At 41.0% G+C, this 13,689-nt stretch overlaps 1 protein-coding gene across 1 annotated transcript in view; it reads left to right on the top strand.

Annotated features, from left to right (window-relative positions):
• LOC309704681 (uncharacterized protein) overlaps positions 1-3,367 on the top strand; it is a 235,740-nt gene extending 232,373 nt beyond the window's left edge. The window contains exon 5 of the mRNA XM_082530030.1: positions 2,772-3,367. Within this exon, the coding sequence (XP_082386156.1) occupies positions 2,772-3,007 (236 nt within the window). The 3' untranslated portion in view covers positions 3,008-3,367. The remainder of the gene's footprint in view (positions 1-2,771) is intronic.
• The last annotated feature ends 10,322 nt before the right edge of the window (positions 3,368-13,689 follow it).

The following is a 13,689-nucleotide window of genomic DNA, read 5'->3' on the forward strand; positions in this document are numbered from 1 at the left end:
TCTTCTTCTTCTTCTTCTTCTTCTTCTTCTTCTTCTTCTTCTTCTTCTTCATAGTCTTTGTCTTCTTCATCGTCATCGTTATAATCATCAGCGAGGACGTCTTCTTCTTCTTCTTCTTCTTCATCATCATTGGCGAGGATGTCTTCTTCTTCTTCTTCATAGTCTTTGTCTTTGTCTTCTTCTTCTTCTTTTTCTTCTTCTTCTTCTTCTTCATCATCATTGGCGAGGATGTCTTCTTTTTCTTCTTCTTCTTCTTCTTCTTCATTGTCTTTGTCTTCTTCTTCATCATCATTGGCGAGGATGTCTTCTTCTTCTTCTTCTTCATAGTCTTTGTCTTCTTCTTTGTCTTCTTCTTCATCATCATCATCATCATCATCGGCGAGGACGTCTTCTTCTTCTTCTTCTTCTTCTTCTTCTTCTTCCTCTTCTTCTTCTTCATAGTCTTTGTCTTCTTCGTCATCGTCGTAGTCGTAATCGTCGGCTACATCAGCGTCGCGAGTTTCACCGACAGCGCCGCGGCCGCGATCGCGCCCAGGATCATGAACGCCACCTGCAGCGCGGCCGGCGTCGTCCTCTTGCCAAATCTCCCGAGTCCCCCGCCCCGGTGGGTCGGCGCCTGCTTCTTCTTCCTCTCCCTCTCGGCGGTTCGACTCGCCTTGCGAGCCGCCGTCCTGGCAGAGTTGCGACGCCATTTCGTAACCGCGATCGTCTTCCTCGCAACTACCCACCCCATCGTTTTCGTCCTCCTGATCCTCCGAGTGGCTCTCCTCCTCCTCGTCGTCTGCGAGCGTTCGGGCCGTCGGGTCGTCGTTGTCGTCCCCCTCGGCCTCTTGCTCCTCTTCCTTGCTCTCGTCCTCCTCCAAGTTCTCCTGTAGCTGCTGCTGCTGCTGCTGCTGCTGCAGCTGCTGCCGCTGCTGCCGCTGCTCTTGGTCTTCCTCGACCCCTAGCCCTCGATAGCGAAACGTGGCCGGTCGCAACAACGGAGCCACCGGAGCCGACCACGCAGCGTACGCCAAATGCGATGGCGATGGCGACGGTGATGGTGAGCGGGAGGAGGAGGAGGAGGAGGACACCGCTGGCGATTGCGATCCGCCTGTACCACCGACCTTAGTGCTCTTTGGCTCCCACGGTCTAGTGCGTGACATTATCTTCTTCTTCTTCTTCTTCTCCGTCTTCTTCTGCTTTCGCCGAGGTGTTTCTCGACCACCTTTTTACAAGACTTTATATCTCTCTCTCTCTCTCTCTCTCTCTCTCTCTCTCTCTCTCTCTCTCTCTCTCTCTCTCCAATCCCATCCCATCCAATCCCCATCCCATTCCATCCCCATCCCATGGGGGGGGGATCTCGCGACCCCAACCTCCTCCCTCCCTCCCTCCCTCCCTCGGCGGGGGGACCCGCATCCCCCGAGCCCGCCCTCCCATCCCATCCCATCCCCATCCCATCGGGGGGGATCTCGCGACCCCAACCTCCTCCCTCCCTCCCTCCCTCCCTCCGCGGGGGACCCGCATCCCCCGACCCCGCCATCCCATCCCATCCTATCCCATCCCATCCCCATCCCATCGGGGGGGATCTCGCGACCCCAACCTCCTCCCTCCCTCCGCGGGGGACCCGCATCCCCCGAGCCCGCCATCCCATCCCCATCCCCATCCCATCGGGGGGGATCTCGCGACCCCAACCTCCTCCCTCCCTCCCTCCCTCCCTCCGTGGGGGACCCGCATCCCCCGACCCCGCCGCTCTCCCCCTGGCGGGTGCATCAGGGTTAAATACTTATCATTTTCAAAACAGCAATGCACCAAAACAATTAATAAACAAAGCAATGAGAACATATTATGATTTGGGTTTTTAATTTTGAGGATTCCTCAACCATTGGGCTTCTACATTATCTCCATACTCTGAACATCATCTTATTCCCATAGGCAGAATCTGGATAATATTGGAAAATTTGGGCTGGTTTGGCTAATTGTGGGCTGTAACCTGAACGTCTTGAAGAAAATTATGTTCACTGAAAAAACCTGAAGGCCCACCTCATGGTCAGGCAGGGTCCACCCTTGTTTTTAAATAAACATTTGAGTCAGACAGTTATATATGAAATGTTTGAGTATATGTTATACATTTCAAATTATTACAATATCATGCTATACATGTTTTTTGTTGTATAACGGTGTGTGGAATAAAATGCTCTCCATCCATAGTGATTTGCCATAGCTATTTATTGGAATTCTGACTTAATGTGGGCTACCTTTCAGAATTTTACATTTAAATAAATGTATTCATCCATTGTAATAAGTATTTAAACAGTCAGCATTACAGGATTTATACCAAAGAAACACTGTTACAACAAATTCACCTTAAAGGGGACATATTATGCAAAACCCACTTTTTTTTGTTGCTTTTGTATGTATATTTGGTTATGAATTGCCTCCCGACTCCTTAAGTGTAGGTTTTCAACAACTAAAAAAGGAGCTCTTTTAGGTCCCAGGTAGTGTATTTTGCACAATCCAGCATAATCACAGCCTCAGCACCTGTCCTCGTGGACAATGCAAAGGCCGTCTTTGGGCTGTGTAGACTAAACACTAACTGTTCTTAGCAGGGCTGTAAAACTAGTGTGTGCAGAACTCAATTCTTCGGCTTATTTGAAGGAAGCCGATTATCGCCATTATATTTTTGCATCCTACAACCATGTCAACTCACACAATTGAGCATAATACGTCCCCTTTAATTTAAAAATTGTTTAAAAAGTAGTTTTTTTACATTTATTTTTTTCTGCTTCTAGCTTCTCTGGAAAATGCAAGGAGGGTCAAAAAGCATCCTTGGTCTCCCACGGAGGTTGCTGCGATAATGAAGTATTTTGGCGAACATATCAAAAAAGGAAAACTGGCCACTATTATCGAATGCCAGCAATGCAAAACTGCAGAAGATCCTGCTCTGGCTGGTCGTTCTATTCAAAACATCAGAGATTTTGTGAGGAATCGGGGCGTGTCGTTGAAGAAAAAAGAAAATCCTATGTAGAGGAGTCTACATAACTCCAAAGTACTTCTTGGAGGAGTTACAAAAGATATTTTGTATGTTTTGGTTTCTCATTTATTTATTTTAGAATTTTACTATTAGAAGATTGGTAAATTCATTTTGTTGACACTGTTTTAGTGCATCTGATCTAAGAGGACATATAATTTTATATTGCCAGTTATTTTCATTTCTGTTAACAAAACAATCCTGTTTTTGTAAAATGCACTCAATTTGTTCCTTTTATTCACCTGTTGCCCTTTTAATACACACAAAATACATGTTTGTGTATGTGTATGGCCTTTGTCCTGTTAATAAAGTTAGCCCTGACAATTACTGTTCATGTCAGGGGGAGGAGCCAAGTTACCTAATTAGTGTTGTCCTCTTATTACACCATGTTGTCAGGTTCTTATATTTTGAGTTCTGGTGTGTTTTTCACAATTTTAAAGTGAGATTTGTGTTGTACAACTCAAATGGGATTTTTAAAGATGCACTTCATCTATCTAGCACAAGCGGAAAGGGGGGTCCGTTTAGTGTTGCAAAAATCTTGTTTGAAAAAATTGTCCTTCCAATTCACCTTTACCAGTGTGTGTGTGTGTGTGTGTGTGTGTGTGTGTGTGTGTGTGTGTGTGTGTGTGTGTATATATATATATATATATATATATATACACACACACACACACACACACACACACACACACACACACACACACATATATATATATATATATATATACACACACACACACACGTATATGTGTGTGTGTTTCTTTTAGAATGTTTGAGTATGTAATGAGAATAAATTTATAAAATGAATATTCCTTGCTTGATTGATATGCTATATGTATGTTTTAAACATCAAATAAAGATTTCTTTCAGATGTTACATGTGAATGTGTTTTCTTAGAAATATATGAAGGGTTAAATTTATATTTTTTTGAATGATTTTAAATAAATTTAAATTGTATTTTGAAATATATTTTATTAATATATTTCAAAATATACAAAAAATGGCCAAAAAATATATGTGCTAAAATACATTTTAAATATATAAATATATTTTAAAATGTATTTTAGCACATATATTTTTTTACCGTATGGGATCACTATGGCATTACTGAGAGTTGAAAAACTGTCTAAAGTCTTTCATCTTTAATAAAATGATCAGCGTTCTGCTCTACCAGGTAAAACAATTGAGTTTAACATCCAGGCATCCATGAAAACGGAATTTATGACATTTAACGGAGTTAGAAGTTAGCAGGGAGTTAGCTCGCTAGCTTCTATCTAAATACAATATAGCATGTCCTGACTGCGGGGTTTTGGAAACAAATTAAAGCGTACAGCTCTGCTATCACTTCCAGCATAAATGAAGACAGAAAACTAAACAGCAGTGATGTTTGTAGGGTTACTGAAGTTGGGCTAGCTGGTATATAATGATGTGCTACGTGACCGCTAGCGACACAGCTATTTTAGCATAATATAAACAAGCTAACTTTTTTTCCACTCGATAAAAGTTAACGTGAGTGTTCTCGGTGGTCAGGAACAAATGTAATCGCATGGCAGGATGCTGTAAAAGGACCAAACTTCAGCCAGGAGAACAACTGAGATAATCCATCCACAATACGAGGTTCGTCATTCATATACTGCTGCATGGGCTGGGCTGTAGTTACATCCTAAGGTTTTAAAAACTGAGCTTAAATAAATGATTAGCGGTAATAAAAGCCGAGGGAGGTCAACAGTGATCACTGACTGTTTTAGGAGATTTTTGAGATCAAATAGAAGAAAATACATAACATTAAACATGTTAACAACACAAAAGCCATATTAAACGCAGACTACTTTAGACCCGGAAGCAGGATTCGTCGCGTCATCACTGAACAACCGGATAGGTTTAATTTGGAATTCAAAAATGGGTTTGGACATGGGGCTTTTGAAAATCAGTCTTTTAAATTGAAATTTGAAAACTTTTTTGAAAAGAGGTTTTTAAAAAGCATTTTCAAAAATAGTTGTTTTTTTTTTTAATTGGAATTAAAAAATGGTTTTTGTAATGATGAGATATTTAGAAAAACATTTTGAAAATCAGTTTTTTAAATTTGAAAATGGTTTTTGAAATGAGGTTTTTAAAAAGCATTTTTTAAAAATCACTTTTTTAATGTGGAATTCAAAAATGAATTTACAAATGGAGTATTTATTCTACAATTCATTATTTAATCAAAATTGTTTTATCTCGATGCGCGTGGCTCTCAACTGATGTCGATGGAAATGTAAAGTTTCTCTGGGCAGCTGCAAATAAACAAAAACCATCAGAAAGCAAAGAGGTAGAACCCATACTTTCTGATATACTAATTACATTTACTAAGTCAGAGCCTATGTCAGATGCCTATCTACTTTTGCTGCCCCTTGTGTCTTTAGGTTTGATTAGTCCCAGCTGTGTTTCCACCTGTTCCCAATACTTCCGTTAATCCTGCCTGTTTATTTTAGGCTACGTCCACACGTGCATGGGTATTTTTGAAAACTGAGCTTTTCTGGGGGGGGTTTAAATCCTGTCCACGCATGCAGTTTTGAAAAAAATATCTCCACATGTAAACACTAAAAACAAAATGTTGCCCAATCACAAGTCTTAAAGCCTAGGAGGGAAAGACTAAACGTGTTTGTGCCCTCACAAAACCTTAAGTTTCTGGAAAGGCAGCTAATTTTGTGTTACTTTTTAAGTGCCTTCATCATTTCGAATGTTAATAACTAAATAAAGTATTTTAGTTGGTGTAGACTCACAACTTAGGAATGAACAAAATACATACAGCATTCATAATTTTATTTTTTTTAAATAATTTACAAAACCGACTGGATTTGGGTTATGAGAGCATCTGTGTAGAACAGCGGTCCCCAATCCCCGGGTCTCTGACCGGTACCGGTCTGTGAGTCGTTTGGTACCGGGCCGCGAGAGTAGAGGCTCAGGTCTGAAACGTATGGTTTTTATTGGTTTTCAGCGTTATTTTGTTACTCTTTGTATCGTTAACTCGGTCTTCCTGGGTCTTTTGTTATGAATAAATGTTATTTTTTTCGGTACCGGTACTACTTTTATTTTGTTGCATTTATCCGCAACACCTTAAAGGCCGGTCCGTGAAAATATTGGCGGCCATAAACCGGTCCGTGGCGCAAAAAAGGTTGGGGACCGCTGGTGTAGAATGTAGAAGCCATGTCCGAAGTTTTAAGATTACTTTTCCGTGTTCCGAATCCTGCATTTGGGTTCTTCCTTCTGTCTGCCACAGCACACACCTTGACAATTTCAGTCCTTCATTAACAAAAATTATTTTTTGAATTTTCATTCTTTTACTGTTTTATTCTTATGTTGCAGAAAACACAATCTAGTTGCACCTGAATACAATTAGCAGGTCATTAGCAACACTCTTGACTGCATGCTGAGGTGGCAATTCAGCCATTTAATTTATGTTACAGCAGCTCATGAGTGAACATGGTGCAATAAAAGTACCTTTTTTTTTCTTTTTTTTTTTTTTAAACACTTACATTTACTTAAATTTACTTGAGTAGGGGTAGGATTAGGGGTTGCCACTTCATATTTACAATTTGGTGGTGAAACGATTGCAGGTATAATTAATTGGTTTGATTACTGCAATGTGAAGGACCTTCTGTGACAAACTACTGGTTTGTATTTATGGGAGATGGTGTTACAGCCCTCGCAGAGCCCCCTCCTGAAATTGCCCTCGTGTAGGTGTGTCCTGCCATCTCTCCTGCCTTAGGTGCCACCTTGTTTTATTCAGCTGACTCCCATCAGCAATAAAGAGTACTTAAGGCCAGAGAAAGGCGAGCTCTCGTGCTAGAGAGGCTTGACCTGTGTGTGTGGTGGTTGAGTGCTCCTGCTCTGTGGAGAGGAGTCTGTTTAGGGTTTTTCCCTTCCCCTTCTTTCTTTAAAAAGGTGATAGTGGCTTGTCTGTCTGTTTTTGCTTATTTTAGGACACTCAAATTTAACCATTTTGCTTCCCTGTCTCCTCTTCCATCCTGGATACCTTTTTGTTGTTTTCCCTCATCCCCTGGACCTCTTTAGGGGAATGCAAGTCAGGTCAAAGCTTTCTGGACTGAAAACACAATTCAATTATATCCAAAGCATAATTATTGCATTTGTTTTTAAATATTTTCACATTACAGATAACATTCAGTAGGAATTTTTCTACTTCTACACATCACTGAATGCATGTTTTCCATGCATAATTTTGATAGACCTGCCTCTTTAATAATATAAAACATTAACCTTTTGATCTTGATTTCTATTTCTGATATTCTTGTTTTGCAAACATTTTTCATCTTCTCATCCTGCCACAAAAACATAACCCTCACCCACTCACAAATGTTTCATGTTGACCAGATGGGCAACTGTTGCCCTTGTTCCCCATCCAAGTAGTCCTTGTGTAACATTTGTCTAGCTCAAGGGTCAGCAACCTTTAAGACCCAAAGAGCCATTTGTACCCGGTTTGCACGGAAAAGAAAACACTGGGAGCCGCAAATACTTTTTGACATCTAAAATGAAGACTAACAATGCACACTGGTTGTTTTTACCTTTTATGCTTTGTATAAAAAAAACTATAGTGTGTTGCTTATGAAATCCATGAAAGACTACAAAGTAAATTAAATTTTATTTATCTAATGAACACATTTTTAACGCTTTAAAAAATTATAACAAAAAATAAAAACATCCAGTTGAAGGTCTCTTTTAAATGAATTGAGAAGCTGAACTTAAATTATCCATGTAGCAAACAAAAACTGATCCTTATATCGCCTTTGGGCTTTCGGAGTGTGTAGAGCCTTGACCTGAATTTTAAAAATAATTGGAGAAAAGCACTATGCTCCTAAAAAATAAATAATATTCGCAAAATATCTGCATAAATATTTATTTTACCTGGTTAATGTGTATGGCGGGGCGTGGCCTGCAGTGCTGCTGCAGGAGAGGTGGTCGCACCTGAGCGTCATCCGCAATCACTCCTCGCCGCCTTAAAGTCTGCTGTTGTGTTATGTGTCGGGCTGTGTGCTGGAAAGCTAAAGCCAGCTGCATGTGTGAAAAGTGGTCAATAAAGAGAAGCTGAAAAGGATGTTCATGCAAACATCATTGGGTCTGCCGTAGTTTACAATGGGACTCCTGCTCCTAAACCTCTGCGCACAGCGTCGGCGGACAGGGGCTGTACGAAGTCACTTTCGTCTTTACGTAGGACTGCAAGCTGTCGTCTGTGAGGTGTGAGCGGTTTTTGTTTCGACAATCCACAAATTAGGCATGGTAGGCCGCTCTCGTCAGAAGTAAATGCAAATAAATCTACCCAGGCATCATTAAATCTTCTTCAGATAATTTTCTTTTTTTTACATTTCTCCATACTGAAAGTCTCGATAAATGCACGTCGTTTCGGCAGATATACCGGCTTCTGCGAGTGTGACTGAAAAATTATTTAAAAATCATTTAATTATTTTGAGCGATGAAAAATAAAATATCATTTTATTTTTATATTTCAAGATCATGATAATCTTCTCATTTAGAACTAAAAGTTAAAAAAGAAATAGCACAAATAAAATACACTTCAGCTAAATACTTTTACAGTTTTCCCAAACCACGGAGCCGCAGTATAAACACTAAAGAGCCGCATGCAGGTTGCCGACCCCTGGTATAGCTACACAGCCTGCATCTAACGGTTCTTTAAAGACTGTTGTATTAACCATGCTTTTCAGTTTCATTTCATAAACACAACACTGTATGCATTTCCAACTCTTTATTACAATTCTTTTCATATAAATACGTCACATTTGAAAACTCTTTAAACTGCTGTTCAACCCCCCCCTCCCATTTCTAATCTATAATTCTTTTTTTTTTTTTTTTTTAAACATTCTCAACGACACACAAACCAAAAATACTTCCATACTCCCACTGACTTTTTTTTTTTTTTTTTTTTTTTTTTGTGTGTGTGATAATAGGAACTCGTTTCCTTCTTCACTGCCAAACACTGAGGAGGGAGTAGAAGAAAAACATGTAGCAGCCAGAGCGTAACAGGGGAACAAAACAGTCAGGTCAAACCTTTCTTTGGACACAATTTAGCATCTGTTTGAAAACAAATGATTGATATTACTTCTAAATGCATAAAAACACTAATGGCTTCTAAAACCTAAAGCAATATCAATTCTGATGGCTGCACAAATACTAACCTCCCGTTCTATTGTTATAAGCCCCACATTTGTTGAGCTCCTCTTAAGGTTAGTCACAGGAGCCAGGGGATGTAAAAGATCCTCAGCTTTTACAAGAACGTCTTCTTCTGCAAAAAGACGGGCAGGTGCCTTGAAAAACTGGGTCCGTGCAGTGATGTCTATGTCTTTAGGGGGAGCTTTATCTCTTAGTTCATGCCCCTTAATTATATAGGAGACCCCCACTTTGGAGAAACTCATCAGACATGTTGTTTTTACTACCATCTCCCCAACGGTGATGGCTGCCACTTTACTACACTTTGTAATAAGTGGTTTAACCACTTCCTCTTTCGGATCCCAGGTGAACACCTTGACCTGGTTGCACATTTTCAAAGTATTTCTCTGAAAATATAAACTCTCACAGAGTAGGACCCAAATGCAGGACTCTCTGGTATGAATATTCATCCTTGAATCCTGTGCATGCTCCAGCTGTGTGTGTGTGTGTGTGTGTGTGTGTGTGTGTGTGTGTGTGTGTGTGTGTGTACGTGCAGTGTCTTCTGCCAGTGATAGTGATCTGTTTCCGCTCCCTTTGTTACCAAATACTGTGTTGCTTGCTTTGTCCCCTCATGTCAATGATCCTGCTGGAAACCACAGAAACAGCCATTAGAAACTTTTCACCAGTGGCAAACAAACACTTTAAAACATCTAAGCTCACGGACTACACTGGCAGATTCTCACGATCCAGCATTGACGGAAGCTCAGCCACTCTAAGTAGCTCCAAAGGGTCCCGGAATCCACAGAAACCAGGACACCAACACGCACAGACACATACCTGTTTTCATGATATATCGGTACGAATGACAAACATGTGACAAATGGGTACATGCTTTTCCGAAGGTCCTAGAGGCATGGGAATCACAAAGTGTGACCCATGCGTCCAGTAACATGCCCATCTGTTGAGATTTTGGCTAGGGCTCTCTTGCTTGTTTAAACTAAAAACAGACCCAGGAAAGGACTGAGCAACTTACGACCAACGCAATAGACTTAAAGACAAATTTAAAATTAAATGAAAGTAAAGTTAATTTTAACTGATACAGCATTCCACCTGAACCTGCATTTTATAGTTCTATCTATTCATTTTTCTTTTTAATGCTATCATCCTGTTGTTGTTGATGTAGTACTTTACAGCAACCCAGTCTCTGCCTTTCAGAGCTGCCGGCTCTGCTTGGAGGCAGGAGTCACATACCTTTTTACCTGGTACTTTGCAGCTTGTTATGAAATGAAACGTGTGCTGCTCAACAGCCTTCACTTCATCATTTGTCCACTTGCTTCTCACCTTCCCAGCTGTCATAAATGGAAACAAAAAACATCTCAATGCGAAAGCAAGAAAGACAATATTCTAGTTAATAATGTGAATACGGAATGTTCTTATGAATACATGACTGAACATGGAGTCCATGTTCCTGACTTCTAACTTCTCCTGCTGTTGTCAAAAGAGCTCTCAACACTGATGTAAAGCAATCCATTTCCCAAGAAATCCAATCATACACTAAACAAAAATATAAACGCAACACCTTTGTTTCTGCTCCGATTTGACATGGGATGGACATAAAGACCTAAAAGTCACTCCAGATACACAATATTACCATCCCTCCCAAACATTGTTCACAAATCAGTTTAAATGTGTGATAGTGAGCACTTCTGCTTTGCTGAGATAATCCATCCCACCTCACAGGTGTGCCACATCAAGATGCTGATCTGACATCATGAGTAGTGCACAGGTGTACCTTATACTACCCACAATAAAAGGCCACCCTGGAATGTGCAGTTTTTTTGCTTTATTGGTGGTCTGGGGACTCAGAACCGGTCAGTATCTGGTGTGACCACCATTTGCCTCATGCAGTGCAACACATAGTCTTCGCATGGAGTTTATCAGATTGTCAATTGTGGAATGTTGGTCCACTCCTCTTCAATGGCTGTGCGAAGTTGTTGGATATTAGTGGGAACTGGTACACGCTGTCGTATACACCGGTCAAGCACATCCCAAACATGCTCATTGGGTGACATGTCCGGTGAGTATGCTGGCCATGCAAGAACTGGGACATTTTCAGCATCCAAGAACTGTGTACAGATCCTTGCAACATGGGGCCGTGCATTATCTTGCTGGAACATGAGGTGGTGTTCATGGATGTATGGCACAACAATGGGCCTCAGGATCTCATCACGGTATCTCTGTGCATTCAGAATGCCATCAATGAAATGCACTCGTGTTCTTCGTCCATAACAGATGCCTGCCCATACCATAACCCCACCACCACCATGGGCCACTCGATCCACAACATTGACATCAGCAATGCGCTCACCCACACGACGCCACACACGCTGTCTGCCATCTGCCCTGAACAATGTGAACCGAGATTCATCCGTGAAGAGAACACCTCTCCAACGTGCCAGACGCCATCGGATGTGAGCATTTGCCCACACAAGTCTGTTGCGGCGACGAGCTGGAGTCAGGTCAAGACCCCGATGAGGACGGCGAGCATGCAGTTGAGCCTCCCTGAGACGGTTTCTGACAGTTTGTGCAGAAATTGTTTGGTTATGCACACCAATTGTTCCAGCAGCTGTCTGAGTGGCTGGTCTCAGACGTTCTTGGAGGTGAACCTGCTGGATGTGGAGGTCCTGGGCTGGTGTGGTTACACGAGGTCTGCAGTTGTGAGGCCGGTTGGATGTGCTGCCATATTCTCGGAAACGCCTGTGGAGACGGCTTATGGTTGAGGGATGGACATTCAATGCACGGGCAACAGATCTGGTTGACATTCCTGCTGTCAGCATGCCAATTGCACGCTCCCTCATTGCTTGTGGCATTTTGCTGTGAGACAAAACTGCACATTCCAGGGTGGCCTTTTGTTGTGGGCAGTCTGAGGTACACCTGTGCACTACTCATGATGTCAGATCAGCATCTTGATGTGGCACACCTGTGAGGTGGGATGGATTATCTCAGCAAAGCAGAAGTGCTCACTATCACACATTTAGACTGATTTGTGAACAATGTTTGGGAGGGATGGTAATATTGTGTATCTGGAGTGACTTTTAGGTCTTTATGTCCATCCCATGTCAAATCGGAGCAGAAACAAAGGTGTTGCGTTTATATTTTTGTTGAGTGTATAAACCAATCAGCGTGAGGTTAGGTGACAAATAGGACAAAAATATCAAATTTGGTCAGAATAAAGATCAATTTGATGCTTTAAGGGAAAGTTTGGACTAACAAATGGTATAGCCAATTTCTTTCTGCTAAGATATTCACAAACAAGTAATTCTAATGTTTACATTGAGAAACCTTCACTCAAACTCATTGTTTTAATACAATCACAGGGCATTGCATTTATGCACTAGGCCCAACTGACACACATACTTGAAAAATGTGCAACCTGTTGGAAGAATGAAGTGTCTGTCACTCACTACTTGGTCTGTAGGTTGAGACAGGATCTCAACACTTGGTGTCTGCAACAAAAGACAACAATATGTCAGAAACATTTAAATCCCAAAAAAAACACATCTTGTGTTAAAATGTGTCCTCCATAAACATGCCAGTCCACTATTCACATGCTAATCCTTCTTTGTAATCAATGTAAGATGACATTCTGTGTTCTAACAATTATTTATTCATCTTTATTTTTCTGCTGTAGTGTAGTTTATTAAGCTACTAATTGAAAAAAATTATATTACGTGGTTTGAAAGTACCTGATTCGCTTTAGATTCAGCCCTTGGTCCTGTCACGTTTCTAGTGACATTAGAGTACCTAATATTGTTATCATAATATACAGGTAATAATGCATAATTACCGGAATCTTTTGGTTGCATGGTCAGACTCTTCCTGCTCCAGAGAATTTCTTTAAGGATCGACCAAATACAGACAGCTGTCATCTGCATTTATGTACTGTGATGGATATCTCATTTTAAAAAGTACATAAATTATTAAGACTGTTATTTGAAGAAAATAAAAGTCACAGAAATGTTGCCTGTACTTACCAGTTACAAGTGAACATGGCTTTGTAGTTATCAAACCTGTGACATCTTGGAAATTAATAGCCAGTTTGCAGAATCTCTCACTCACTCACTCAAAATACTATAGCAACACACTTTCACTGACCTAAGGAGCATATTACATTTTTGGAATATGCAGAAAAACAATTTCAGCTGTGATAGGACAAAGCTTGAATTAAATATCCAATCACTCTACAGGACCCCCCCCCCCCCCCTTAATGTATGCCTGTGTTAGATATGGCTGATAACGGTACATTTAAATCTGAGACCGCTTTCAAAAACTCTGACCAACCGATGGGTCTCAAACCCTCAGAAGGTGTGTGTGGTTGTGACGGCTTTAATTAGATCATAAATGTGTGAACCAGGGATGGTGTGTTTATCAACAACAATTTTGCCTTTGTCATTGTAAGAGATCAAGTCTGGCGAACAGCTCACCACTGACAGAATAAGTTCTGCATTCCTCCTACTCCT

Source organism: Aulonocara stuartgranti, assembly GCF_965226115.1.
Source record: "Aulonocara stuartgranti genome assembly, chromosome: 4".
In the NCBI taxonomy this organism is placed as follows: Eukaryota; Metazoa; Chordata; class Actinopteri; order Cichliformes; family Cichlidae; genus Aulonocara; species Aulonocara stuartgranti.